We start from the raw sequence: 26470 nt of genomic DNA on the forward strand, positions 1-26470 counted from the left end.
CGGCCTCGGTGTCTTCTTCCTGACGTCCTCTGTATCACTTTCCTCCTCACTGACTTTTTGCGTCAACCGCAGCACTTTTTTTAAAACCTCGCGTGACGTCTCCACAGCTCTGTTAAGATCGGGTTTGGCACGAAGGGTCATGGTCAGCCACCGCTGACTGTGTGTGAGTGGACTGAAATTATCCTGTATAATATTGTGTGTGGGATGATTAAACAATGATACTGTATCCACTTTCCCTCTTCACTTACAGTAGTGCTGATATGACCCGTGTAGACGACAGGTTTTTGCAGATTATTTGCTTTTCAGCCTCAGTCACTTCAGATTTGAGGACCTCATCACAGTCATCACTTAAACTTTATTTAATTTTATGAAATGTGGGCCATTCTATATGAAATCTGTATGTTCTCTCTGTCTGTGTGGGATTTCTCCAGGTCCTCTGGCTTCTTCTTGCATACCAAACATGTGTATGTTAGGCTGATTGGGGTCTCTAAACTGACTGTAGATGTAAGTGTGAGTCTGTCTCTTTGTGTTAACCTGGGCAGGGAGGTTCCAGCCTCCCTGTGATCCTGTACAGGTAAAATGGTTCAGGTCAAGACCACATAAAAGGAGTCATGGTCAGATACTGGTAAAGCATGGAAACCATCCAACCAGCCATTATTTATGTACCGTAGCTTAACACCCCACAAATAACTCAAAAGGGCAGCTGTCGTGGTCTAATGTGTCTAAAATGCTGACTTTAGCATCACAACTGTCTGTTTTTTAGTCTCACAGTGAGACAGCAGGGCTGAAGAATGAAGTCCATGTGAAAGTGTCAAAACTTGTGTCTCCATCTGGCTCCATGTGTGGACCTCCATGTAAAAATGTCCAACTTTACAGCGGAAATAAACACGTTTACTAACAACAAACTGTAACCCTATAACTCCCCTGTTAATCCAGCCCTCCAATAACTTCAGCCATCATTATGTTTACTGTTTTGCCTGAGTGTCAATCAATGAGGTTTATCAGAGGGTAGAAATATTGACTTTTCCTCACCTATTGGACTGAGACTTATTTTTTATTATTTTGGAGTTACAAACAGAAAACAGACTCCCTGTATATTGTCCTGTTGTGCTAATGTATCGCCAAACCTTTACCCAGCAACACCACCACCCTACCAGCTCTCACATTCCACCGGCACCACCTCAACTCATTCCAGGGTTTATGCGAAAGGGGATGACATGTTCAAGGTTGAGGTTACATGTCTGCTGAGCGGCATGTCTTATTGTTACGACATGTGACTGGCAGGAAGTTTCCAGAAACAGCTGCAGGCGGCTACTGTGTCATCGGCTGGCTGGTTTTCTGGCATGTGAGCGGACATGTGGCCACCATGCTGTACTGTAAAACCATGTATCATTATGACTGCTATTATCTGGAGGCTTTATGCATAAGACTATTAAGTGGTATTCCAGAGACAAACATGCATTAGCAACATATGTAATTGCTTGATTTCACTTACATATTATATATTAATATTAGGAAAGGAACTGCTGTGAAGCTGACCTTGTGTTTACTCTTCATCTGACTCACTATGATACAGATTCAGCTCTGTAAATAAAATGTCACTTACTTTACACGGGCTCCTATTTCTAATCAGCTCCTTATTTTAAGCTCTATCCATGCCGTACCTGATCCATGGCAGCTCCTGTTACTTATCTGTTCGTCTGAGGCTGCACTATTTAATCAAAAAAAAAAATCATCAGATAGTAAACAGTCATTTAAGATTTTTGAAGGAAACTCCGGGAGGAAATGCGCTCACTTTACATGAAGGCCTGTTTATGGATCAGCCTGTCAGCAGTTTTTTTTATCCTCACAGACTTAAATAAACCACTGACCTTCTGAAAATGTTGGATTTTACAGCCTAATGGGTCAAGAGGCCCCAAGTTATAAAACGACCAAGTGAAAGCTTGTGGGTCTCACTGCTGGATCTGGAAGGGAACGTTCACAATATCGCGGCCGAGGGAACATCGACCAGGAAGTTTGAACCTGTTGTTTCTAGATTCCTGTTGTCCTTCTTTGTACCTGAAGACCTTTGACTCACCTCCAGTTGGATTAACTCTGAGGACTCTGCTGACAGGAGGACAACAGCTGGTGTGTCTTTCTATCTGTCTATCTTTCTTTATCTTCACTGTCTTTATCTTTACTTAGGCACAGAAATAGTGATTGTACTGACAGAGGTATTAGCTTAATTGTACCTTTTAATATTGATTTAATTTAAGGAAGTATCAGGACTGTATGCTAGTGCACAAGTCAACGAAATACATTAAAACAGTATCCTATCATAGAAAAGTCTGTGGTGTGCATGTGGGGAATCAGTAAAAGCATCAGAGCAGCTGGAGAAAGGAAAGAAAACTGGTGAAAGCTTTGCAGCAGGGAGTCGTCAGGGCACGGTCAGGCGGGTAACAGACACCCGGACCCCTCTGGTGAGAACGTGAAGGACTACCAGTCCAAACGGTGAACCCTCAGCATGATGCAGAAGCAGGCAGGAACCCCAAAATAACAGCTTACTGAAAATGAGTTCCTTTAAAAAAAATTGAAAGCTATTTCAGCTATTTCTTTGGAATGACAGTTGTCAATGGAAGCAGGGCGTGTGTGGAAGGAGTCTTAGGTTTCAGGGGATGAATCACTTGGGGAAGTTGTGTGGGAGTTTGCTAAAAGGAGGAGGAGGAGGAGGTTTTACTTCTTAGCTACATGTCCTTCAAAGCTGTGACAGCCAGTAAATTGAGGACAGACTGCAGGGGACTGATCAAGCACAGGAGGACAGAAGCTTGACTGACACAAAGGAGAATAGAAATCTGGACTGCTGACCCTTAGCAGAGTACTGAGGAGATAAAACATGGGAGTGTACAATGAACAAGGGTAAGGGTGTTCATCCTGGTTCTCAGGCTTTGTGCTGGACAGATTTAAGACTTTGAGACTTGTTTAGCATCATTTAAGTCATCAGCTGTTGTCTAATCAATCGATCCCCTCAGTGAACAGCAGAATAAATCATTTTTTTGTGTCCTCTTCGTGCCTGGATGTCACAGGGCGGCCCTGGAGGAGCCAGAGCCCCAACATACGATGATCAAAGAGAGCAAAGAAAGGCCACATGGGCGTCACCGCATGTCCACCCCTCTGTCCACTCGCAGGCAGTTCGGCAAACTTCCCCCTAAAGATGTCTTCAATGACATGATGTTTGTGGGTCAGTTCAGAGGATTTTGTTGCATTATGGGAATTTAATTTTAACCTCCACCGCATCCATTTTGTCTCCTACAAGCATGCAGTCTGATCCAGACAGCAGAGGCTGCAGCTAGCTGCCTGAATGCTCAAAGTTTCCCATTGTTATGTAATACTTATCGGCCAAGTTTCTTTACTATGGCTCCTTCTGTGGTGAATATAGTGCATGTTAAGTGTGTTGTCTGGGCTGGGACTCATTACCACATCAGCTGAGAAATTAATTTAATGTTCAATAATGGTTTTATTGGCCGTTATATGTGTGGCCACATGCCTGAATCTGTCAAAACTGCAAGCTCCTTTGCAACTCAACTCCACCCCACAATTTGTCTGATCTAATCAGTGTCCTGTCCTGTATTAGGCTCTGCATGTATCTTCACAGAAAGCCTAAGGCAGGACAGCACTCCACCGCGCCTTAGGCTTGTTTGGTACAGTGTTTAATGATACCATTGATTTTTGTTAGTCGGAGGATGGACCCAGGATGACCCGTCCTGTCTGGTAGAACAGTTCTGCCCTGAGTACAACGAGTGGAGGACAGCTGCGCGCATGGTCAACAGCCGAGGCAGCGTGGCCGTGGGCGTGCTGGACGGCATAATCTACGCTGTGGGAGGGGAAGATAAAGTGCGATGTTACAGCAATGTGGAGAGGTGAGAGGCTGCACAGCAGTGTGTTTGTGTTTGTCTCACTGTGGAATGACTTCAAATGTCTTCCCAGCTGTGACTTTAAACTCATCAAAGTGAAAGATTTTTCCCTGTACACAGCAAAATCAACAGTGTCAATTCAACTCTAATAGAGTTAAATTCAACACTTTAAAAGTGTCTATATTGGTCCACTCTGAATTGAGTTATTTCAACACTTTTGAAAGTGTTAAATATTTTACACCATGACAGAGTTGAAGCAACACCATCAAGAGCTGAATTTTAACACTGGCAGTGTTGAATTTATGCAACACTAGTGTACAGAGTCAAAATGTAACTCTTTCAGTGTATAATTTTTAACACTAAATAGAGTTAAACTATGTTAACACTATAGACAGTGTTAAATATAACTAAATATTTAACTCTTCTATATAGTTGATTTCTATTTTAAACAACACTATTGGGAGTTATATAATAATCCTCAATTTCACTCCCCAAAACATTACATATAAAATTATTGAAAAAAAACACACAATACAAAAAACTTTGTTCAACTTGTATTTTGTTAAAATGTCAACAGAACAACAACAGAAGCACTCTACAACAAGTTAAACAATATGACAATGTGGTACAATGTATGTTTTTCCATCCATTTCATTTTAAAACAGTTGGTTACATGGTCTGTAATAAATTAACTCCTTTAGTGAAAAAATCTAAATCAAAAATCAAATCTGCACCTTGGATTTCTGAAGTATAGCTGAGAACTGCTTCTCTTGCTTGACTGTGAATGTCCTTTACAAATTATAATTATAATATATATTATAATTATATTTTAAAAAGTCTTGCTCGGAGTTCCCTGACTCTGGGATTTTCTTTGGCACTTCCCAATGTTAAACACTGTGGTTTGGATGAACGTGTAGAAGTTGTAGAGGGCTTGATGGTAGTTGACACTGAAGATGAAGTGTGCTTTTAAGAGCTCATCAAAAGCTGCCAGTGATGTCTGTGCCTTGCAAGGGATGGCCTTGTTGTCAATGATGACGTAGTACCTTTGGATGCTGTTCTTCTGTTCACCAACACACAGGAGGAAGGGCTGTCCTGGCCCCACATCTTCAAGCAATGTTTCAATACTGGCTCTGATCTATGACAACACATTAAGAGGAACCATGAGAAAACAATGAAATGTAGCACCAATTAACAACAAAACAAATGTGCAGCAGTGTCAAATAACTTTGTAACAACGCAAAACAATTACTTACCCGCAGATATTTAACAATATGGTTAACAGCTTGATAGGAGCTAATTTTGGCACTCTTCTTGTGGCCTTTGGAGGTAGGAGGAAGTAGGTGAACCAAGAGTAGAATACTTGAGAGGTCGCTGTCTCAGCCTAGCAGCAAAGCAGAAAACAAATTAAAGATACTTATATATGAAATAAATCACATATATTGAAAAGAATAATATGGCAAACTTACCAGCACTGTCTGAGTTTTGAGCATCTCTCACCATCTAAAAGAGATAGAAACAGAAAGGTATGAATGAATTTAGCCTTTCCACCAACAAAACCACAGGATCTGAGAATGAACAACCTGATATATCACTCATTATAAAAGGGGAGGCGGCCACACACCTTTCGCAGATTCCCGATCAGCATGGGTTCTTTTCCCTCCATTTGTCTTTACAATCACAGTTGCATCTGAGGAATCTGAGGATAGTAGCAGAGGACGACGAGTCTGACACTGATGCATTCAAGAATGAAATGTCTGATACAGGTGACTCCAAAACCTCATGAAGGACAACTGTAATGCATTTTAAAGAAATACAAACAATTACAATGACAAAATAATTAGTCCTCCACAATATTCGTCGTTAGTGATCCACCGTTTCCCTGGCTAAGTCTCACCTGTTGACTGTTCAGTGGACACTGTAACTGTAAGGTTCCCTGCTTGCAAAAGCTCCTCAAACACATCTGCATCCACCTCTGTCCCTGATTCATCTGTCAAGTGCAGCTCTGCCTCAAGTGGAAGACCTAGCTTCTCTATGACTGAGAAAGTATTAGATGTAGAACTCTAAAGAAACTGGTTTCTTCTATTTCTATTCTCACAGAACATAATACAAGTTATGTGATACCAACCTTTCTGAAGAAATGTGTTGAAGTCTTCATAGCCCTCCAGCCACTTTGACATACTTCTGACTTTCTCCATATCTCACCTTCACCAACATGTTGTACTATAAAGAAAACAAAGAACATTTGTGAATTGTCTACAATTTATCTGACGCTGCAGTCAGCTGCAATTTTCATTCCACCTGTGTAACTTGAGTAATGTCACTACACTAAAACAGTTATTATAATTAGCATTATTCCTTGCTCCTGAAAGTACAAAATATATTAATATACATGACAAAAGAGTCACTTTTCTTTACTGCATCAGTCATGTGTAGCTTACTAGCGCGTAGCAAGGTAAATCGCGCTAAAAACGCCTAGCATAAAACACTTGAAAAATGTTCGTCTGCACTGTCAAAACAACACAAAACTGAATGGACAGCACTCCATGACAACAGACCATTATTACACATTAAAGTGTTTAGCTTAAATGATACAATTCACAACACAAGCTAATAATTTTAATGACAGCGATCCCTCCAGCGACTTACCTCCAGCAATGCATATTAGCAATGTGGGGGAAGGGCAGGAGGAGCTACAGGAGCTGAGGAGGGACAGAAAGGCGAATGTAATGATACTACTTCACTTTAATAATATAACGTTTACTTAGCTAGCTAGGTAACACGGTTTTACATTGTGAATCGGCTAACAAACCATATCTAACTACCGGCCCACCTTATCCTCCTAAAAACTACTACACAGAAAATGTCATTAAATGTGACATATTGTGTTTGGTTTACTTACATGAGAAAGCTCTTCACAGTTGACGTGGAAGAAATAGGAGAGTAAGAGAGTAGTCCTTTGCAGGTGCTCTCCTGCCGCTCCCAAAGTCTCAAATACGTCACAGAGCCGTTAGATTTGTGGCTCACTCAGAGTTGATTTTGAAATTAACACTGAACAGAGTTGATCGGATTTGACTCCCAGGATCAACACTAACTCTTTTTAAGGAATAACTCTCTTGTAGTTGAAATAACTAAACAAGTGTTGAAATGACTCTGTATTTTTGACACCCAACACCAACACTGAGAATTTAACACTTTTGATTTTGCTGTGTAAGCATCCTCCTCTGATTGTTTTTGTCACATGCTCCTCCATAAATATCATGTTCCTGGTAAATTCAAAGATCACAGAGCAATTGAAATGGTGTATGATGAGTTTCTGGTGTGAGGACACCATTGAAGCAAAGGTGCCACTTTTAAAATACCAGTCACCACACTATAAACAGAAGGATTCCTGCCAGGTTAATCTGTGCAGGGTGTCATCATACAAATGTTATGTACGTGCCACTCAGAGACAGCAAAGGACTCAGTGATTCATGGCCTTAGTGCTGACAGTAGGACGGGAGGTGGCGGTAAATATGCCTTGGCATGAGACTCTGGAGGGCAAAAGATGACCACAGCTATGGCACATCTAAACTCAGATCACTCACAGCCAGCAGCATAGTTAAAGGCACACTTTGGTTACATGTGGAAATAGATCAAGTGCTCAAGATTACTGATGTAATCCTAACCATGCTCCTCCTGTTTTCAGTTTAAAGCGTTTGCTTTGTCTTAAACCCATATCCAATATGTTTTGACTGCACTTCAGTGTTTGTTGTCATTGTTCTTCTCATCACTAAACAGTAGAGGGCAGCATTTAGGCAGGAATTAGATGTGGACCTCTGAAAATATAAACAAACTGTATCATCAGCCATCTTATCTTGCAGACAGACACACACAGTAAACATTTTCTCCTTCTTCCTCTCCTGTCAGATATCCACAAAGAGCTGGCTCTGTTCTGACAGACTGCCACTTCTTAAATGAATTCCAGACCTGTCAGGGTTTAAAGACCTGCTGCACACTGATCAGCTCCTAATGGCTTGAGGCAGCTATGCCTCCTGTTTTTGGTTTCCAAATTGCACCTAATCTCTGAGGGATGCTCACAATCCTGTTGTGACATTTTAGGGGTTTTTCTGACGTTCTACTAGAGCAGAAATTAGCCAATTAGGAGGAAGTGTTGTTCTGTGGGATGAGGGTTTTTTTATCTAAAAGCCTTGAACAAAGAACAAAAACACATTTTAATAGCTTTCCAGTAAAGAAACAACAGTCGAACCGATGTTTGCACAGATCCCCACACAACTCCAAAATGTCCTGACAGTGTGTGTCCTCACATAGCTCTTTGCTTGTTTCACTGACATGTTGAGATCCATCATGGCAGGTACTACCCAGACACAGACAGCTGGAGTGCAGATGTAGCACCCTTGAGCAGCCCCCGCAGTGGAGTGTGTCTGGTGGCGATGGATGGATACCTGTACGCCATTGGAGGACACGACGGCATCACCTCCGTAAACACCGTGGAGAGGTACTGGTGGAACATGAGTGCTACTAAAAGTCAATATCACACAACATGTACTGAGATCAAACATAAATATACTTTGTTTGTTTAAAGGTATGATCCAAAACTGAACATATGGAGCAAACAGGCTCCGATGCTGACCAGAAGAGCCAGAGCTGCCGCCGCTGTGCTGGAGGGGCACCTGTATGTGATTGGAGGCAATGATGGAGATATGGCTCTGAACTCAGGTAAGAATTGTTGATGGAGAAATTTGCCACTTTTTGCTAATTGAAGAATGAATTTTCCTTGCAATGTTTCTTTGCTTTTCTTCTGAATAACTAGGTCATTTTTTCTACATGATGTAGGTCAGTGTGACTTACACAGTGTGATATAAGACATCAGCATTTTGTGCTTTATCTGTATCATCCTGGGTAATCAGGAAATGAGGATAGTTCCATCAAGGCCAAACTAGTATGAGGTGTTTCTCACCTCAGACTGGGTCTTCCTTTTCCACAGTGAGGGACCTATGTAAACAAACCATATAAATGTGACTTGTGTTCAGATGTTGTGGACTCAGCATGCATCCTTCTCCATCCCTGGCCCGAGACTCCTCAGTTTTAACAAATAACTAACTGTTTAAAGGGATACTGAACATTAAATTGTATAGGGTTAATACATTTAATCCTAATCTTAATCTTAAATTGACAAGATACAGTTAAATACGTGTTTTTTTATTTTTTTTTCCAAAAAAAATCTAACATTTTTTGACTGCTGTTTGACAGAGCTACAGAAAAACATAAAGGTTGACCTTTTATTTTCTCTCTCTCTCACACACACACACACAGTACAGCTGCACAAACACACACACTCCCTCACATTCTTTTGCCCCCTGACCTTGCCAAAGATAAACAAAGTTTGCGTTGTGCTCCTGCTTGCCACACAGACTATTTCAGTCTGTGAGAAGTGTACCTCAGTAAATTTCCCACAACCTTTTTAGGTTCCCATCTCGTCATCCTAAAATACGGCAGAAATGGCTTATTATTTTAATAAAAATAATCAGATCAGTCATTATTAAAAATAAAGTATATATATATATATATATATACACATCACTGGAATCTTGCTTTTTTTTTGCTCTCCTGACATTTTCTGCAGATCTAAATATAAACACTGCCTATAGTGTTGTGTATTAAATGGCCTTTTTCTCTCTTGTAAACGTTCCCCAGTGGAGCGCTACAACCCTGTTGATGGTATCTGGTCGATATGCGCCCACATGCTCAGTCCCAGGGAGAATGCTGGCTGCACTGTCTACCTGGGACACATCTATGTGGCCGGGGGCAAAGACGAGCTGAACCTGGAGCTCTGTGCTGCCGAGAGGTTTGACCCCGACACCATGAGGTGGACGCCTGTGAGACGCATGAGGAGCAAGAGGAACAGTGTGAGTAAATTATCAGTGTGACAGATCAGACTTCTTCTTGTTCAGAATAATTCCATCACATTCTTGTGTGCATTTTTTTCATAATAGCCTCTAATTCCAGGAAAAAAACTAAATATGGACTTCCAGAGAAGTCGTGTAGTTTTAGTAGATATTTTAAGCCGTTTACAGTGATGAACACTAAACACAGGAGCAGTGTCAGTTGCATGTACCATGGGTAGAGGAAGGAGTGTTTTCACTATGTATCTGTATGTATCTCGCCTCAGATGTCTCTTGTAGTCTTCAATGGTACTCTGCTGGCTGTGGGAGGATCTGATGGAGTCACCAATCTGAAAACAATGGAAGCGTACAGCCACGAAACCAACACGTGGAGGTAAGAACGGGTGATGCTGAATTCTTATTGCTTTCATAAATGTCTTTGTATTTAAAGCTATGACCTCAGATAACACTGCACAGAGCCTCCTGTAGTGTATTTAGCTATATATATATGTATATTATTAGAAAAAGAGAAGGGTTAAGAGAGAAAAGTCCCAAAATATTATATATATATACCACTCTTTTTCTAATAATTTTGCACGATTATAATACATTTGAAATGGGATTACTCTCTTACACAGATAACTATCCTAGAATATGGGCGTTAGGACAAAAATACAAGACAGAGTGTTGCTCATAGCCAGACAATGAGTTGAGTGATTCATGCACCGAGTTCATATGAGGCTCCTATACATTATGTTATATATGCCTTCAGGTTGCGTCACTGCCTGTCTACCTTCTCCATCTGTTTTTAGACACTTTGGGAGCATGAAGAGTAAGCATCCAGGAGGGAGAGTGGCCGTGCTGTGCTGAGACTCAGCACTGCTCATATTGTACTGAAGTGTTGGAGAGAAAGCAGCCTAATGGATGCACGATCCAGGACGCACCGTGATACAGTTCAAGCAAGGCGGTATAATGAGTGAATAATTGAATAGTTCACTGCAAAATGAGACATCGCTGCATTAGTCGAAGCTGACAACTGATGCTACATTAAATGAAAGCCTATTCTAGGCTGTCAGGTTATAGTTATGGGTATTTTTATGTCTGTACCTTACAAAACCAACCTCTTGTATGGAGATGAATCAGTGGAAAAAGAATTTCAGGTCACAGTATTGATACAACCAGATGGACTATGGTCCTATAACATTGCATTCAGCAAAGACATGTCAGAGAGGACAAAGTGATGTTGTAGATAGTGAGATTGCATTTTCATTTGTGATGTTGTTGGTTAGTTATTAATGTGCAGTCATAGTTACAAGCCTGAGGGATGAAATGAACTTTATGATGGGTATAATGTAGGTGTACGGTTGAGGAAAGGTGCAGGTTTGGATGTTGTTAATGCTTATTGGGTCATCAGTGAAGCTGTGAAGGTGAGAAACTGATTGGAAGAGGAGAAAGTGTAAAGTTTATAGTAATAACAAATGTTTTTATGTTATAACATATTACTACATAAATTATCATGTTATTACAATAAACCTTTCTTGTTATAACAATATGCAATTTATTATGTTATAACATGACAATGTATTGTTATGACATCAAATGTTTCACGTTAAAAGGTCAAACAGATGAAACATGGGGCTAAAAAACACATTTTCATGTTGTTGTTATAACAAGAAATGTTTCATGTAATAACAAAACATTTTCATGTTATTACAATATATAAACGTCCCATGTTATCACAATAAACCTTTTTTTTGCCACATTATACCATGAGGTATTTTATAACTTATTAAATTTCACATGAGCTGTTGTGTGGTACATAAAAAAACTCTTTAAACAGAACATCAAGTGTTTACATTTTTACAATGAAATAACAACAAGTGCTGCCACTGCCCAGTGAAAGATGTTCAAATGTTTTTAAAATAAAACTGATCAGCAAAAGCAAAGGAAAATGGTAGATGGATTACGGCACAAGCTGCAAAACACCACAACAGCATGCTCTGTGGTGAGAGATGTCAAAGAAGTGCTAAAAAATCAATTTGGAATTTGAAAAATACATATTTTACTTTGCAATCTATCTCCTCAGTTCCCAACAGGGTGATGCAACACATGGCAAACAAACTTTCTTTTGAGACTCGAGGCTGGCATGAAATTTTGTTATTAAATATGGAGCTTAAATGATTTTAGGGAGCAGGATTGTAATCATATTATGTGTGCATCAGCTCATGACATCATTTTTTTGACAAGCAGCAGTGACTGCAGACACATTACTCCATCATATTTTTATTCTTCAGCTCGTGTAAACATCCACTAGAAGGCAGGGCAAATGCACGATGGGCTGCAAAGCTACACGACACGAGACAGATCAAGAAGTATAGTGGAAAAGAAATCTGTGGGAATCGAGATGCTCGGTGAGATAAGCGAATGAGTGAGATGTGACTGCTGGCATGGGAAAGAATAAGTGGCTGTGTGGGCTTTGAAATGATGACGCTCAGTGCTCTTTCCCCTGGAGGATAATGGGCTGAAATTGTGGAGAGGCTGAGCACAAGGAAGGCAAACAGAGCAACACGGATTTTCCCGGAGACACACAGCAGCAGAGCCAGCGGTGTCTCCCACTCGTCCCTGCGTGTACACAGAATGAATATTTTTTTCAACTTGAGGGGGACAATTGTGAGGCAAATAGCAGAGGAGAGAGCTGTTCCAGGTATGTTTTAAGAGGAAAAATATATTTCTATGTACTCTAAGGAAATATTGTGAGTTAACAAGACTTTGTATGAGGGAGAATAAATAATTAGTTCAAGACTTGGGGACCAATTCAGTGCAATGATTTGGTCAGATTAATTTTATTCAAATAATTTGTTTTGATACTATAGTAGTATTAAACTTGGAGCATTTTACAGCAAAAATCCTTATAAATTAGGAAAACCATACTTTTTTGGACATGAAGCCAAAACATTATATTTTAAAATAACTGTACTAGGCAAATGGATTGGGTTAAAAATCAGATTACAGCATCTTTTTTTTTTTTTTTTTAAAGAGAAGTTTCATATTACCGTCAGACACAGTCTTATTCCAAAGCTGTCCGGTAGATGGCGAGGCACCGGCGGGTGATTTGAGGCTGAGAAATCAGCGCCCTCCTGCTGCTCCATCCTGGGGAGGAGAGAATGCTGCTGATGCTGATGCTGCTGCTGCTGCATGGGAACCAGAGGCGAGCTTACATGATGTCCTTATAATAGATGCAAAATGGTAGCAGAAGATTGCAAAGAGAGCACCGTGCCGTGCTTGAAGTGAGGACTGTTATGTAAGAGCGAGGATGGGGGCTGGGAGCTAATTAAAAAGAAGATAATCAAGTGAAAACATCAAGTTTATAAAACGCCAGCATCCTTCCTTCCGCTGTGCGATGTAGTTCTTCGGCGGTAGCGGTGAAGCCTCTCGGTATCAGTGGCGGTGCTGCTGGCGCATTGATATTAAAAATAACTATCAGGTGTACGATAAATCAGAACGGGTTCGAAGGCGTCTCAGCCAATCAGCGTTTAGGACCGGGACTCGTTTTTTTCCTCCCCGTCACATATCTTGAATGCGAGCGCGCAGGTAGCTAAGTTGTCCTAACAGCAGGAGCTAGCTTACCCTGTCCACGGTGTTGGTTTGACTTAACAGGAGCTTTAAGCTAACTCTGCAGTCGACCTCACTCCCTCCCTCCGTTGTAATTGTCACTTTCCAATGATGACAGAGCTTTCGCGGGTACTCGTTGATGGGAAACATCCTGTGTCACACGGCCAGAGCTGCGTGGACAATAGTACACGGAGGTTATCTCAACCAAGTCCGTGTTTACGATGATGGGACCTCGGTCTGAAACGGGAACACAGCCAGGTAAATGAAGTTAGCAAGAGGCAAGCCGTGTTGTTAACTCACAGCTTTGGTGGTGCTTCTCTAAATTCTAAGTTAACAGCATTTATCTAGAAGTAACAGTAGGTCTGAAATCAGTGCCTAATGGAGATCCTTGGTGTGTCTTCTGTGTGTGTGTCAGCCAGCTGTATTTGTGGTGCAGTTGTGTTTTGGGTGAGCAGCACTAAATAAAAATTTCATGACTGTGCTCTGGTTTTGTCTGTTGTAAGGAGGCTTTCGTTCTTTCTTTTGTTTGCATTGCATCATTAAGAAAGTACTGTTGAGCATACATTACATTTAATTGTTATTGCACATTTTTTTCAGGCCATGTTTCAGTATGCCTTGCATGTGGTGGTTCCTCACTCTTTCTGCTTTCTTTGGTGTCCTCTCTCCATTAAGTGGAGACGGTATCTTAACCGGGAGCAACCCTATTGTTGTGGTTACTTTGCCTCATCCATTAAGTCATCTCTGAAAGGTTGTAGATTCTTTATTTTTGTCCATGGACTTGCATAGTGAATGTATGAATGTAGAGTAACATCTTTCCTTTTTTTTTAAGTCTTCCTTTAGTCTTCTCCTTTCCCCTTAAGTAAAGGACACAGTCAGGACACTGTGTTCATCTCCTTTATTTCCTGTTTTCCCTTTTTCTCATCATCACTTTCACTTCACATTCACTTTCATCCTCTCACTCTCTCCCATCCCAGTCTGCTCTTCTGAGGGTCTATGCTTTCACTGTTAATCAGGAAGAGCATGACTCCTGGTGCTATTAGCCCACTCAAGGCTTATCCGCACACTGTATTATGATGGGCGCAGCTCGTGATTACACACTTATTGTTCTCTGTGTGGATGATTTAACAGGAAATCAAAGCAATCGCCACTGGACACATGGATAAATCCTGTGACTGGACATGTAAAAAAAAAAAAAACATGTCCACCAAAGAGGCATCAGCATGGGTTCACTCAAGTAGAAACACATCAAACCCATCAGCAGTGCATGCACTTTACTGTAGGTAGGATAAAGATGTCTCTGTCCTTTTTCTTCACCCTGTTTTGCTTCGTGGGCAGAAAATGGTTCTAACACCACTGCAATAAGTGGATCTCTTCTTGCTGTGATAACACATATTAAAAATACACTTTTAAAAAACACACAATAGCGGTTAGACCACTCTGTTTCCAGAATATAGAGCATAACAACGTGCCTTCACGTAAGGATGTGTGAGACATTATAATTACACAATTGCATTTAAGTGTGCCTGTGTAATCCGCTCTGTTTATAGAGCAGCAAGTTGAAGATACTTTGCTGAACCCTTGAGTTAAGCTGCGAAACGAGACAGAGGATGTAATGTGATTACATCCTCTCCAAGTCTTAAAGAGGTGAATGTTTAATATGTGCTGTTATGTTAAATTATCTCTCTTATTCCCTCTCTCTTTAAATCCCCCTCAAGAGCCAGTCATGAGTCCTCCACGCCGATCATCGAGTTCCCATGGCGACAGGTAATTTCCTAAAGGACTTTATTTCCCTACATGTGACACAGTGTGACTACATACACACACTGACACACACACACACACACTGATGTGGAGCCAGTCACCATACTGTATGGACACAAATGAACACATGCTGCTATCGATGAGTAGGTGGCTTGTGGTTTTGTCACAGCTGATAACCTGTTCCTGGCAGTGTCCATTTTAATGGTGGGAAATGTTATGTATCTGAATAATGCATGCATGTGTTCTATTTTATTTTAGCTTAATAAATCATGATGTGTGTGAAATAGGTCAGTTACATTCAATCATGCGGCTCACGTTATGCATGACAGGTTTTGATTCAGAAAATAAGGTCCATATTTAGCGGTTTCTTTCAGAAATCATTTATGTTCTAAGCTGTTTTCTCAGCTCTGGCGGTTTATGCAGAGCAGCTTAAGCAAGACTCTTCATTATGAAAACATTATCACAGTACAGTATGTCATCCTCAAGAAATGCATGCTATTTACTTGGAATTTAAAGGAACATAAAAGGTCTGCGCTCTGGATTTTGAAAAATAAATTGTGTCCATGAGCAGTGAGTTTTGATCACAACTGTTTCGACAAACAAATTCTTACACTTGACTTTTCAATCACTGCCCTCAGTCCATATAAACAAGTCTTTTTCAGCATGGAAAAGCAAAGCTGAAGTGACACATTGATGAGCAGATGTTCCTCTCTTTCTGTCATGCAGGCCCACCACTGAGACCCTGCAGAAAAACAACAGCAGCAACTCGGGTGTCATTCTGGACATCTCAACTCTCAAGATAGCGGATGTGGATTCCGAGGTGCCTCCACTTCCACCTCGCTACCGCTTCAGGGACTTGCTGCTGGGGGACCAGACATTTCAGAATGATGACAGGTAGCATGGGAAAAAAAACATGTTATTAGTGGGTCAATGCACTAAAATGGGGCATAGTTTTATGTACTGTAGCATGTGAAAGGATGCTCAGGGATGTTCCTGGAGAGGCCTCTATGTATGTACGTATGTATGTGTGCACATACATTTGTGTTCCAATCTCCACTGGCAACATGAAAAGCATCAGAAGTTACTTTATGATCCGTCCACTCTATGCTGCTGCTTCAGTCGTCTTTACTTTTCCGACCCTTTCCAGAATGTCTCCTTTTTGGTTTTATGTGTGGGCGGCTAGAGCTGTGGAAAATAGAAGCAGAGGCATACAGTAAGAGGATTCGTGGTGAAACAAGAGCCTTGACAATTGTGGAGACCTTGTGGCTGCACGGAACCATGCACATTCAGTACAACAACAATCGAGAAATTGGCATATCTCTTGACCGCTGACTGGTACTACGGTCACTAAAGTGCTGGAGCGTTTGGGAGTCTCCTAAGAGTTCAATTATTGCTGTGGTTGGAGAGGCAGTCCAACAGATGCTGTTTGCTGCCCCAGGAGAGGACGAATTAGCCTCAGCCACGGCTGAGTGCCATGGAGCTCTCCGTGGTGCTGAAATGAAGTCATCTCGCTGAAGGATTTGAAGTCACGTGAATATTGGCTGTTGCTTTACATTTGCAGTTAAAATGAGATGCCAGGTGTAGTGGATTTTATTTTCAAGGACTGTGCTGTGTACTGCTATAGTCCATTAATATTGGCAAACGCCTGTGACCTGGGGGTATTTGACATATCGGACATTATAATTGGGGAAACTGCTTGCTTTAAGGTTTGCAAGCTGCTTTGTAAATGTAGAATGAGTTTTTTTTTTCTTTAAAGGCAGTCATCGAACCGTAAATGAAAGGCCTAATTTGTCACAGGTCTATGTAGCTGTTCAGCTGCTGTAGTTAAGGTTTAAAATGTTTGCTGGTGTTTCGCTCTTGCAACAATACAATACCCTTTTTTTTTTATCATTCATCAGTGGTTGTATCTGACAGAGACTGCATTGTGTATGTTATCTCTGGATTGCAGGCTCCATTCAGCAGCTGTGTTTCCGTAAAGGGTCGATAACCTTCTGTGGTTGGCTTTTGTGGCATGGGTGGGGGAAAAAGGACATCGCCTCTTGTCAAATTTCACTTTGTGGCTTGAATTTTACATGAAAATTCTTTCTTTCTTGGTGTTCATTCACCCAGTGTCTCTGGGGCTCCATGCAGTAAATTGTTGTCAGTATGTTTTATGTCAGTGCAAGGCTTTTTCTGCAGTATATGACCCCTTTCAGTACACACACTACATGTACACCCACATACACACTTTCCCTCAGGATGCAGTGATTCCTTTGCTAAAGATGACAAATGGCCACAGATGGATATTTCAGCTCTAGCTCACTGTATAGATTCCACTTCATCTTAATTAAAAGGAATTACAGTCAACATACAGCAGCACCAGGTTTATCACTTCCCAGCTTGAGATGTATGCTGTGTCATATGTAGATACAATGCACATGTGTGTGAGTGTGTCTGTGTGTAGTTGTGTTATCCAGTACGTCCCCTGTGCATAGTGTTTCTATCACTATTCAATTGTAAAAGGTAATGGTAGAGGGTAGAGCTTGTTGCTGGGCTACCAACACACATTCCCCTGTTTATGAGTGTGCGTGTGTTTGCAGCCACGTACATGTGTCTGCCATACAATGCGCAGATTGTGTCACTGAGGAACACAAGAGCTAAAATCCAAATCAAATAAGAAGTAAACCTGGAGAGCTTAACATGCACCTCTGCAGAGTGTACTCAGAGTGTGTATTCTAAAGGCAACAAAAAGGGAATATCAGTATTGATTCATGCCAGTAGTGTAATTGCTAGTTTCTGAGTGCTGGAGTGGAACCTCAAACAGATGATGTCAATGGCCTTTGGGGACTTTATCTTGGTTGATGATCTTCTGCATCCCCATGGGTTGGGATGTGGATTATATCCTCTGCTGATCGCCATGTCGACTGTGAAGCCCAAAAACAAATTAACCAACACAGAAGAGTCAGGATCTCCCAGTCTAGATGTCTTTTTGCATCAGTTTCCTTCTTGCATCAACCACTAAAAGATGTCAAATTCTCAGTTCAGATTAAATGGGATTATTTTTGTTACTTAAACCTGTTTAATTTTCTAATCCTCATGCAGTTTCTGGGTATTCTACTGACTATTGTCACATTTTTTTAGTTACTGTGTGCACCTGCACCTCTATGTAAATGGCACAATTAAGTCTAAAAGTTGAGACAAATTAAATATGTATTTGACAATAAAAATCACAGAATGAAATAGCAAAAATGAAATAAACTGGATTTAGTATATCATTAAAATACACCATGTGCGCATGGGTGTGACCAAAATTGTAAATGAGCTTCACATATTTTTATAGCCTCTACCCACTCTAATTTACACTCTAATCTTCAAGGGCTTCAGTTAAAAATCTTACCAAATTTTTGGTTACATGTGACTCAATCATTGCTTCATAGTTGTGCAAAGAAATGCTTGTGATTGTGTCATAGTTCATCCTATACTGTGTTTTATTGATTTCCTCTTTGGATTTTGGGAATAGTTTGTTTTGTCCTTAAATTTCAGACCCAGGTCATAAATTAACAGATTTGTCTTAGAACTCCTTGACTGTGATAGAGTCCCTGTCAGTGTGAATGTGTTTTTTTTCTGTGGAGAAATGCAAGTCTGTCAATGTATGACACTCTAACAGTGTTAAGCCCTTCTGTGCTGTCAGAGTGTGTGTGTGTCCTTGTATTTCCGTTCTTCTCTTTGTGTCTATGGTGTGGATGTGGGTGTACAGTGTGGAGAGGAGGGACAGGGAGGGGGGATCTCCCTCCTGGGCTGTCATTATCTCCAGGGTTGGGTGTCAGAGGACCATAGTGACAACTTGGCTGTGTGGGTGTTGCAGAGAAGCACTCACACTGAAGTCATGGGACTGACAAGCAATTGGTCTGTGTGTCTGTGTGGGTATTGTCTGTGCAGGTGTACACTCTATGTGCACAGAGTGTGGGCACACAAGTGTCTGCACCTGTGAGTGTCTGATTATACATCTGAGTGTGTGTATGTGGGATTATTTCACAGTCTGCCAGCCAGCGGAGGGGGGTGAACCTCAGTCAAAGTCAGAAATAGAAACGCTGTATTTTTGTATACGTGCCGACAGGGCTGAAAACAGAAAGAGGAGCAGGAAGAAAATTGGTTGTATTTATCTTCCTCTGCGTGTCTAATCTTGTTGGGGTTTTTTCAGCTCCAATCAGGGCAGGATGCTGATGGGAGTAATCTCGACAGAGCCGTGTTAATTGGTCACTAAATCAACTCTTAACACCTCCTTGTGAGTCAAATAGTGGCACTTTGAATGGCGATCAGCACTGACACATGGTCTGCTGTCCAGTTACAGCAAATTTCAGATTTACTCACTTAAATTTCAGTGAAGCTCCAATGCGACAGCTTTACTGCACCACAAAAATGTCGAGATATAGGAAATGCATCCCTTTGAACCCTCTTAGATAGAATGATTTTGCAGAACCAAACTCCACCTTTAAACATACTCTGACAAGGCTGCACCCACACTGGCAGCAGCTGTTAACACAAATTCTGTGGCAGAAGTGACTGCTGGGATTTGATGTCTGGATGATTTCCGTGTGTAATCAGAGGACTGATAAGATGGAAAACAAATACAAGGGTGGGGGGTTAGGGGGAATGAGGAGCTGAGGGAGCACAGAAACCCAGATGAGGAGGAACTGTTGGATCAGGTAGATAACGGATAGAAAAAAAGACAGACCGTGTTGAGTTACAAGGTGACGAGGCTTGCTTTCCTTTTAGATCCAGGATGCAAAATCATTTTTAGCTGATATCCGGATAGATGGCAGACTGTTTAAGGTAAAGAACACTAAATGAAAATACTAAATAGAGGACATGTGTTGCTGCCAGTTTTTAACAGTTGAGTTACCTTTCTAATTAAACACGGGGTTTGTAATTCGTCTGTAATTCCTAGTGGTCGACAGACACACAGTAATGCAAAACTACTGAAAAAACTTCCTACAATAAAATAACCAAAACACGGGGAGAGTTTAAAAATAGCTCTAATCACTGTCTTTCAAAAAGCCTGAGTTTCTGTGTGTGTCATTATTTAGTCTTAGCAGCTTAGTTTGCAAATGGTCATTGCTGGTCATGTCCTCTTGCAGAGCTAAATCTGCTGCAGCCTTGAGCTTCATTTATTGCATTTTATCAGCTGTACTCTCTGGCTCGCACTGATTTGTAGGTGCACTAGGGAACATTATAAACTGCTGTTGTTCACGCTGCATCACTAATTCAGCTATGAACCTTTAACCTTGATTCTGCTCTGTGTTTAAATGTGGTACAAATTATTAATCTGGAAGGACTAGGAACAAAAGCTTTAACATCAGGAGACATTTTACGACCCTAGAGTTTCTAAATTCAACTCGAAAGTCTGATGTGCTTGAAAGTGTGACTGTTGTTACTGATGACATGCACATTTCCGCTCGGCAAGCGGAGCTTGCAATTTAGTCCATAGGTGGTATTAGTCATCCCCATCAGCACAGAGTGGGTGGGCAACACTGAAGGGCTGTTAGACTTGTTTGCATCAGCAGCAGAGTGGATGTGTGTCTGACGAGCTGTGAGTTTTAGGATTATTCTTGTTGTCACAGAGACCCCAAACATGTTGTCCACTTTGTTGGTCGGTTTGTCACATTCTATGGGGGCCTGTTTCTCCAAGGATTTGTGCAGCTAGTAGAGCTGACACTGGAATGTGTAAATGGTGAAAATAAGAGAGGCGAGGTATTCCATTCCTGAGAAGCTCCATTGAATGAGAGCTACATTAAAGTAATTTCTGCTTAGATTTATTTTCTCCTCACACAGTGGAGGTATTAGTGAAAGTGGCACAACATGCTTATGAAGAAAAGAGTGTTCAGCTCTCCCAGAAGGCTTTTATTGGTGTCTATATAAAATGATTTGGAACATCACTGTGGGTGTTCAAATGGGACAGACAATTACAGGTAGGTTACAAAGGGGACAAACTATCAGGGGAGGGGGTATAAAAAGAAAAATAACAATTTGTTAAGCCCTCAGGATAAGTATCTCTTCTGGGTCATTGTATCTTTGTTCCTGGAAAATCTCTGATGCTTTGGCTGTTTAGCTCCCGTGCTTCGTCTTGCCAACTTAATTAGCATCAGTGGAGTTGGCTTGTCAGACTTTAATAAGCAGCTGTGATGATGGAGGCATTTGGATGAGGTTGTCAGCACAGAATAGACACAGAGTTGCTGTGTATGTGTGTTTTGTGTGTAGAAGATACAGCGCCACCTAGAGGGTTATTCAGGAAACAGTATTCCTACATTAAAGTTCAAAGAGATAAGGTTAAATTGCACATTTTATTTTCAGTTTCGATTTATCTTAAATAGTAATTATCCTCTAATGTTTATTATTTGCATTTATATGGAGGGGTTTTTATCTGCAGTGCTTATCTGTCTGTGTTTCTCTCCTGGCCAAGGCAATCAGGCAAATGTTTCATTCATCAAGATATCTGTTGTGGTTCAGTGAACACGGATTTGCAGGATTGTTTTCGAAAAGCACCCCGTGGCAGCCTTTTCCGATAACGCCACCAGTCACCACCTGATTTTTCTTTTCCACCTCTAGCATTTTGCATGTAGCAATCCATCATAGCAATTTTCCCCATGTTAGGTTTTCAATCAAATACATTGATAAATAACCGTGAACTATAATCAGGTAGTAGTAGTGTGGTAGGTTTATACAATAAGCTATATCAGTGTCTTAATGGTCTGTCATATGTTAAAATACATGATTTATCATCACTTGACACACTTTTTTTTGAAGTGTTAATAATATTCTTTCCCAAACTTTCTTCTCTGCTATCATTAAATCTTTTCAAGGCTGACTTTATGTGCTGTGAGCATCCCGACTTTATATAAAAGATCTCACCCTTGAGATGGTGAGCAAGAGGGCCATTATTCAAACTGTCCAAGTGTAACAATCAATACTGTAGATCAGGACCTTGAGTTACCGTTAGTGAAGAAGAGATGATAAATTGTAGGCATTTTCCAATTATGAAATTTTACAGCTGCCCACATAGTTTCAGAAGTCTTTCTCTGTCAGTGATAATGAGCTAGGAAACAAAATCTGTTTCATTTTATGCTAATCAGCACAACATCACAAACAGTGCTTTTTGGAACAGTATCATGCTGTTTTATTCATGACACTGTTGTGCATGGACTGTTTGTCATTAATGTGGCCTAATAAGAGTTTTCAAAGAGGAAGTGGCAATTGAAGAAAAAGAAAAGCAAAAAAAACATTGTTTGGAGGATAGAATAGCACAATAAATGTTGTATAAGTGTAAGTATTGTACGTATTTTTGATGAGCTTCTCTCTTAAAGAGAGTAGAGTCTCAATTTAATGAACATTGTCATGCTCATTTTTTTTTTTTTGAGCATAAGGTTATGACCAGTAAGTGGATAGTTGAACCTTTTGCACGAACCTGCCTTTGGCAAGACAGCAGTCCGCAAAGCAAAAGCATTACTGTGTGGTCTTCAATTGCGTGTGTGCACTCCTGTGTGTAAGCCTGCCAGTGGCACTGGCTAGACTTCTTCCTCCTCTCTGCTGGCTGTGCTGTGCACAGGCAGACAGCTCGCCCACAGCAGCGCCGGCTCGCTGCCTTAATATGTTTTGACAGAGGAAGCATTATCACAGCTCTTGACGCCCATCTGCAGCACGAAGCATGGAGCTGAGGCGCGCCCGATAATTATGGAGATTTAAAAAGGGAGGTGGCCTGGTGGCTCAACAGGACATTTCCTAAAAGATCTATCCAATAAATGGGGTTTGTCTGCTGTCACAGGCAGATTGAAGGTCACCAATTGATAGGGATGTCCCGATCAGGTTTTTTTGCCCTCGAGTCCGAGTCTGAGTCATTTGATTTTGAGTATCTGCCGATACCGAGTCCCGATCCGATACTTTCCGGACTCTCTATAAAGGCACTCATTGCAGCAAACCTGTGTGTGTGTGTCTGTGTGTGTGTGTGTGTGTGTGTCGCGCTACCGCCACACTGGGAGATTTCACACACGCAGCATTGAAGTCTCGAACCCAGGACCTCTCGCGCCAAAAGCAGCTGTCATACCTCTACACTACAAGACACAGAGCCACCCTGCATAGAAGGCATTAACTTTGACAGCCCTGATAAATATATATCCGAGTCCTGATCGGGAGGTAATGTCCGATTCCGATCGAGTCTGAAATCACGTAATCGGGCCCGATTTCCGATCACGTGATCGGATCGGGACATCCCTACCAATTGATATCACAAAGGGAAAAGGTTGCTTATGTTATTATCATGTAGTTTGACTGTAACATTTTCTAACTTCATAAATATTAATTGTAAGTCGCTAGTTTTTGTCTTCACACTGTGGGCTCATTTTTGAGCAGTGTCCTCGGCTGCGTTTTGTCTGCAGTGTGACAGCAGTGGCACCACAGCACAGCATGGCGTTACATTCATCAGCTCTGTCCCCAAAACTCACTTTCTTTCTTTTTTCATCTCAGCTGCTGGAGGTTCCTCATCCTGCATAATTTTGTTCAGTTATTCTGCCAAACATATCACAGTGGAATGTATCACTAGCTATAGGCATAATAATTATTTCCTCGTCTCACTATATTTTACCCTTTAAAAATCCAGACGGGTTGCAGATCTAATATCCAGAGTGAATCTGAAGCTACTGGTTTGGCCTCTTGCGCTGCGTTAACTTCAGAATCCTCTGAAGCAGTCAATTTGTTTTTCTGTGCCTATTTTTTTTTGCTTCATTACAGCGTTTAGAGCTGCTGTGATGCACCTGAAATAAAAAAAAAAGGTAGAGAATCTAGTTTGGGCAGTACTGCAGCCTAATGGGAGACAAAACCCAGGGCTATACTGCCATCTGTGTCATTAGATAAAGAATATAATAAGCTAGCACAGGTCTGGTTTTTGTACATTCCCCCCCTCCTCCCTCTAAAGCTGTTATTATATCAACCGCACACAGTCTGCAATTCTCTGCTTCACCACAAAGTGTCTCTGTGCTTCTACACCTGCTCCTGCTCCTGAGAAACGCTCTCCCTCCCTCTCTCTCTCTCTCTTTCTTTTCATCGCTGTCATTACTTGATAATGTTTCTCAGTCCATTCCTCATTTTTATGATTTTGAGACTGCTTCCTTGTGGTCAGCTGAAACCAATGCACACACCCACCAGCACTTAGAGCCCAGACACAGTCTCCGGCGTGTGTTCACATGATTAAATAATACCATATTGTTCATTTATCAGCCTATTTTTGTAAGTGCATTACAGTTGTATCTATTAGATAATGCTCTTTGACAGAATGAAGGTGGAGGTGGAGATTTATGCAGAAGAAGATGACATTATCACTTATACATCTACACTAATTTTGAAATATGTGAAGTCAGTGATGCTATGGAACTGCATTGTGTTATATCAACAGGTGTCTCTCTTATTTCAGCCACTATAGTTTAATACTACCACAAATTAAAACGTCTGCAATGGTTGGCACATCAAACATCTTGAGTTTTTTTTTGTCACCTCCCAGATTTTCATATCAGGGATTAAATATGCAGCCATTTATCCATACGGGTCCTCCTCTCTAATCCCAGAGCTACTATTAACAGATAATTTGTGTTTCCTGGAGGCTGAACTCAAACCGACATCTGCCTTTCCTAAATGAATTACTAATGGGAGTACAGCTCGTGTGCATGTTCTGGCTAACAACAAAACACACCCTGTAAGCACATGAATATAAAGAGGGCTGTGAGATCATGATCATAAACAGGAGATGAGAAATATTAACTGATCTTTAATAGCTATTCTGAAATTGATTGGAGGCGGGGAAATGGCTATTAGCAAGGCCGTCTAGAGGAAATGTGAAGAAAGTTTATGTTCATGTTTAAATTTATCACCGCTGTTAATGAATTAATGGCTTTTATCTTGTGCAGGAATGGCCCCTTAATCACGCTGTTTCCCGACAATTTCCGTTGTGCCGTAGGACCCACCAGGAGGACAAGCTGACATAATAATCAGTAAATCAGTATCTCTTAACTCAGCCAACAAAGCCTAACTTAGTCTGTTTTCACTTTCTTTGTACTGCTGCTTTTTAATGTGTTTTCTGTTGTTGACCTCCAGATTTACCCAATCAGTGCCAAGTCCCACAGTTTTTAGAGCTGCTCAGAAGTCACAGTAGATACTTTGCTTCCACTTTATAAAGCATCTGTGGTGAATAGGTGTGCGGTGGTGCTCGCAGCTGGCAGCTCCTGTGGTCGAAGCAAAGGTACAAAATTAACCTGGCGTGTTTCTGGTCTGCTGGCGACCTTAGGAGGGATACTGATCGATTTTTAAGTTGCACACTAGACCATAAACCAGAGGACCCTGTGGGACACAACACAAGTCACTTGGACTAAAATACTAATGACACATAGCTGCAAAGTTAGCGCACCTTTAAGGATAGTTTCTGGTTTTCTGACTAGCAAACCTTTGTGCCATTTTGTATCTAAACATTTATTTAAAATGCTGCAAAGTTCTGATTTAAGTTGTATTTAATTGACATATTTCTTTGTTTTGAAAGTCCTCATAACTCTGCCTTTTACCTGACAAGCTAATATTACAGCAGGTCTCATGATTATCACTCCACGTGTTTCGTGTTTCCATGCAGACCATGCAAATTATGCTCTTGCCATGGAGTGGTTTGACTTGGCCACCTGCTCATTTGTCTTTGGTTTTAATTATATTAAAAGGAGCAGAAGCTCTGCCGTGAGGATGTTTTCTTTGCCATCATTCCATCCTCTGTTCAGCACTCTGTTGCATTATTAAAACAGGCTATGAATGCGCTTTATTTCTGTAATCCAAGAAGAAGCATGTAAATCTCCATAAAAGGTGTGTGACTGATTGACATGATGAAGAAGAATGAGCCGCGCACAGGTCTGTTTAAAATAAATCGCGGATCGTTATGTTTGACAGTCTTGGTTATGTAATTTAACGGGGAGCCCGTTGGGTTGGTCGATCCGTTGACGTTTCATCGTGACGACGCGTGAATCTCTCAGACGCACGAGGACCTCTTATCTCCATCAGGGATGGAGGAAGACGAGCTGATGCTGCCCTCAGTGTGTCTGAGGACCCCGTGATGCTGCAGGAGGAGAGGCGCTCTCCCTCCTCCTTCGACCAACACCAGTGAGACCAGAATGCGGTTTTTCAGCGGCGTCGGTCGGTGATTGAGCCTGTTCTGAGACCAGGAGGAGGAAGAGGAAGAGGAGGAGGAGGAGGAGGCAGTAGCATATTCTCTCTGCTGGAGGTAACACTCGGGAGGCATGGCAGGCGCAAAACTGACGCCCTCGCCCT

At 41.3% G+C, this 26470-nt stretch overlaps 2 protein-coding genes and 1 long non-coding RNA gene across 6 annotated transcripts in view; 2 read left to right on the forward strand and 1 right to left on the reverse strand.

The window, feature by feature from the left end:
• Positions 1–1742: 1742 nt before the first annotated feature.
• On the forward strand, positions 1743–11405 carry LOC114441564 (kelch-like protein 20). 2 transcript variants are annotated; one of them, XM_028414548.1, is made up of 8 exons: positions 1743–2127; positions 3063–3217; positions 3713–3896; positions 8242–8385; positions 8473–8606; positions 9585–9796; positions 10060–10166; positions 10585–11405. In XM_028414548.1, the coding sequence occupies exons 2-8, from the start codon at positions 3097–3099 to the stop codon at positions 10640–10642; spliced, it is 960 nt and encodes a 319-aa protein (XP_028270349.1). In that variant the 5' UTR covers positions 1743–2127; positions 3063–3096; the 3' UTR covers positions 10643–11405. The 2 variants fall into 2 exon arrangements, with proteins under 2 accessions (XP_028270349.1, XP_028270348.1); XM_028414547.1 differs by lacking the exon at positions 1743–2127 and adding an exon at positions 2628–2895.
• On the reverse strand, positions 4479–7106 carry LOC114441565 (uncharacterized). Its single transcript, XR_003671271.1, has 7 exons — positions 6790–7106; positions 6537–6589; positions 6016–6110; positions 5512–5586; positions 5357–5390; positions 5144–5271; positions 4479–5025 (listed from the first exon to the last, which is right to left on the reverse strand). It is a non-coding gene; the product is annotated as an uncharacterized LOC114441565 (long non-coding RNA).
• A 942-nt stretch (positions 11406–12347) lies between the features above and the next one.
• LOC114441312 (potassium channel subfamily T member 1-like) overlaps positions 12348–26470 on the forward strand; it is a 51353-nt gene continuing 37230 nt past the window's right edge. For all 3 annotated transcript variants that reach the window (XM_028414168.1, XM_028414169.1, XM_028414170.1), the window contains exons 1-3: positions 12348–12476; positions 15100–15148; positions 15872–16039. In XM_028414168.1, coding sequence (XP_028269969.1) covers positions 12410–12476; positions 15100–15148; positions 15872–16039 — 284 coding nt within the window. In that variant the 5' untranslated portion in view covers positions 12348–12409. The remainder of the gene's footprint in view (positions 12477–15099; positions 15149–15871; positions 16040–26470) is intronic.

This window comes from Parambassis ranga, chromosome 9 (genome assembly GCF_900634625.1).
Source record: "Parambassis ranga chromosome 9, fParRan2.1, whole genome shotgun sequence".
Lineage (NCBI taxonomy): Eukaryota > Metazoa > Chordata > Actinopteri > Ambassidae > Parambassis > Parambassis ranga.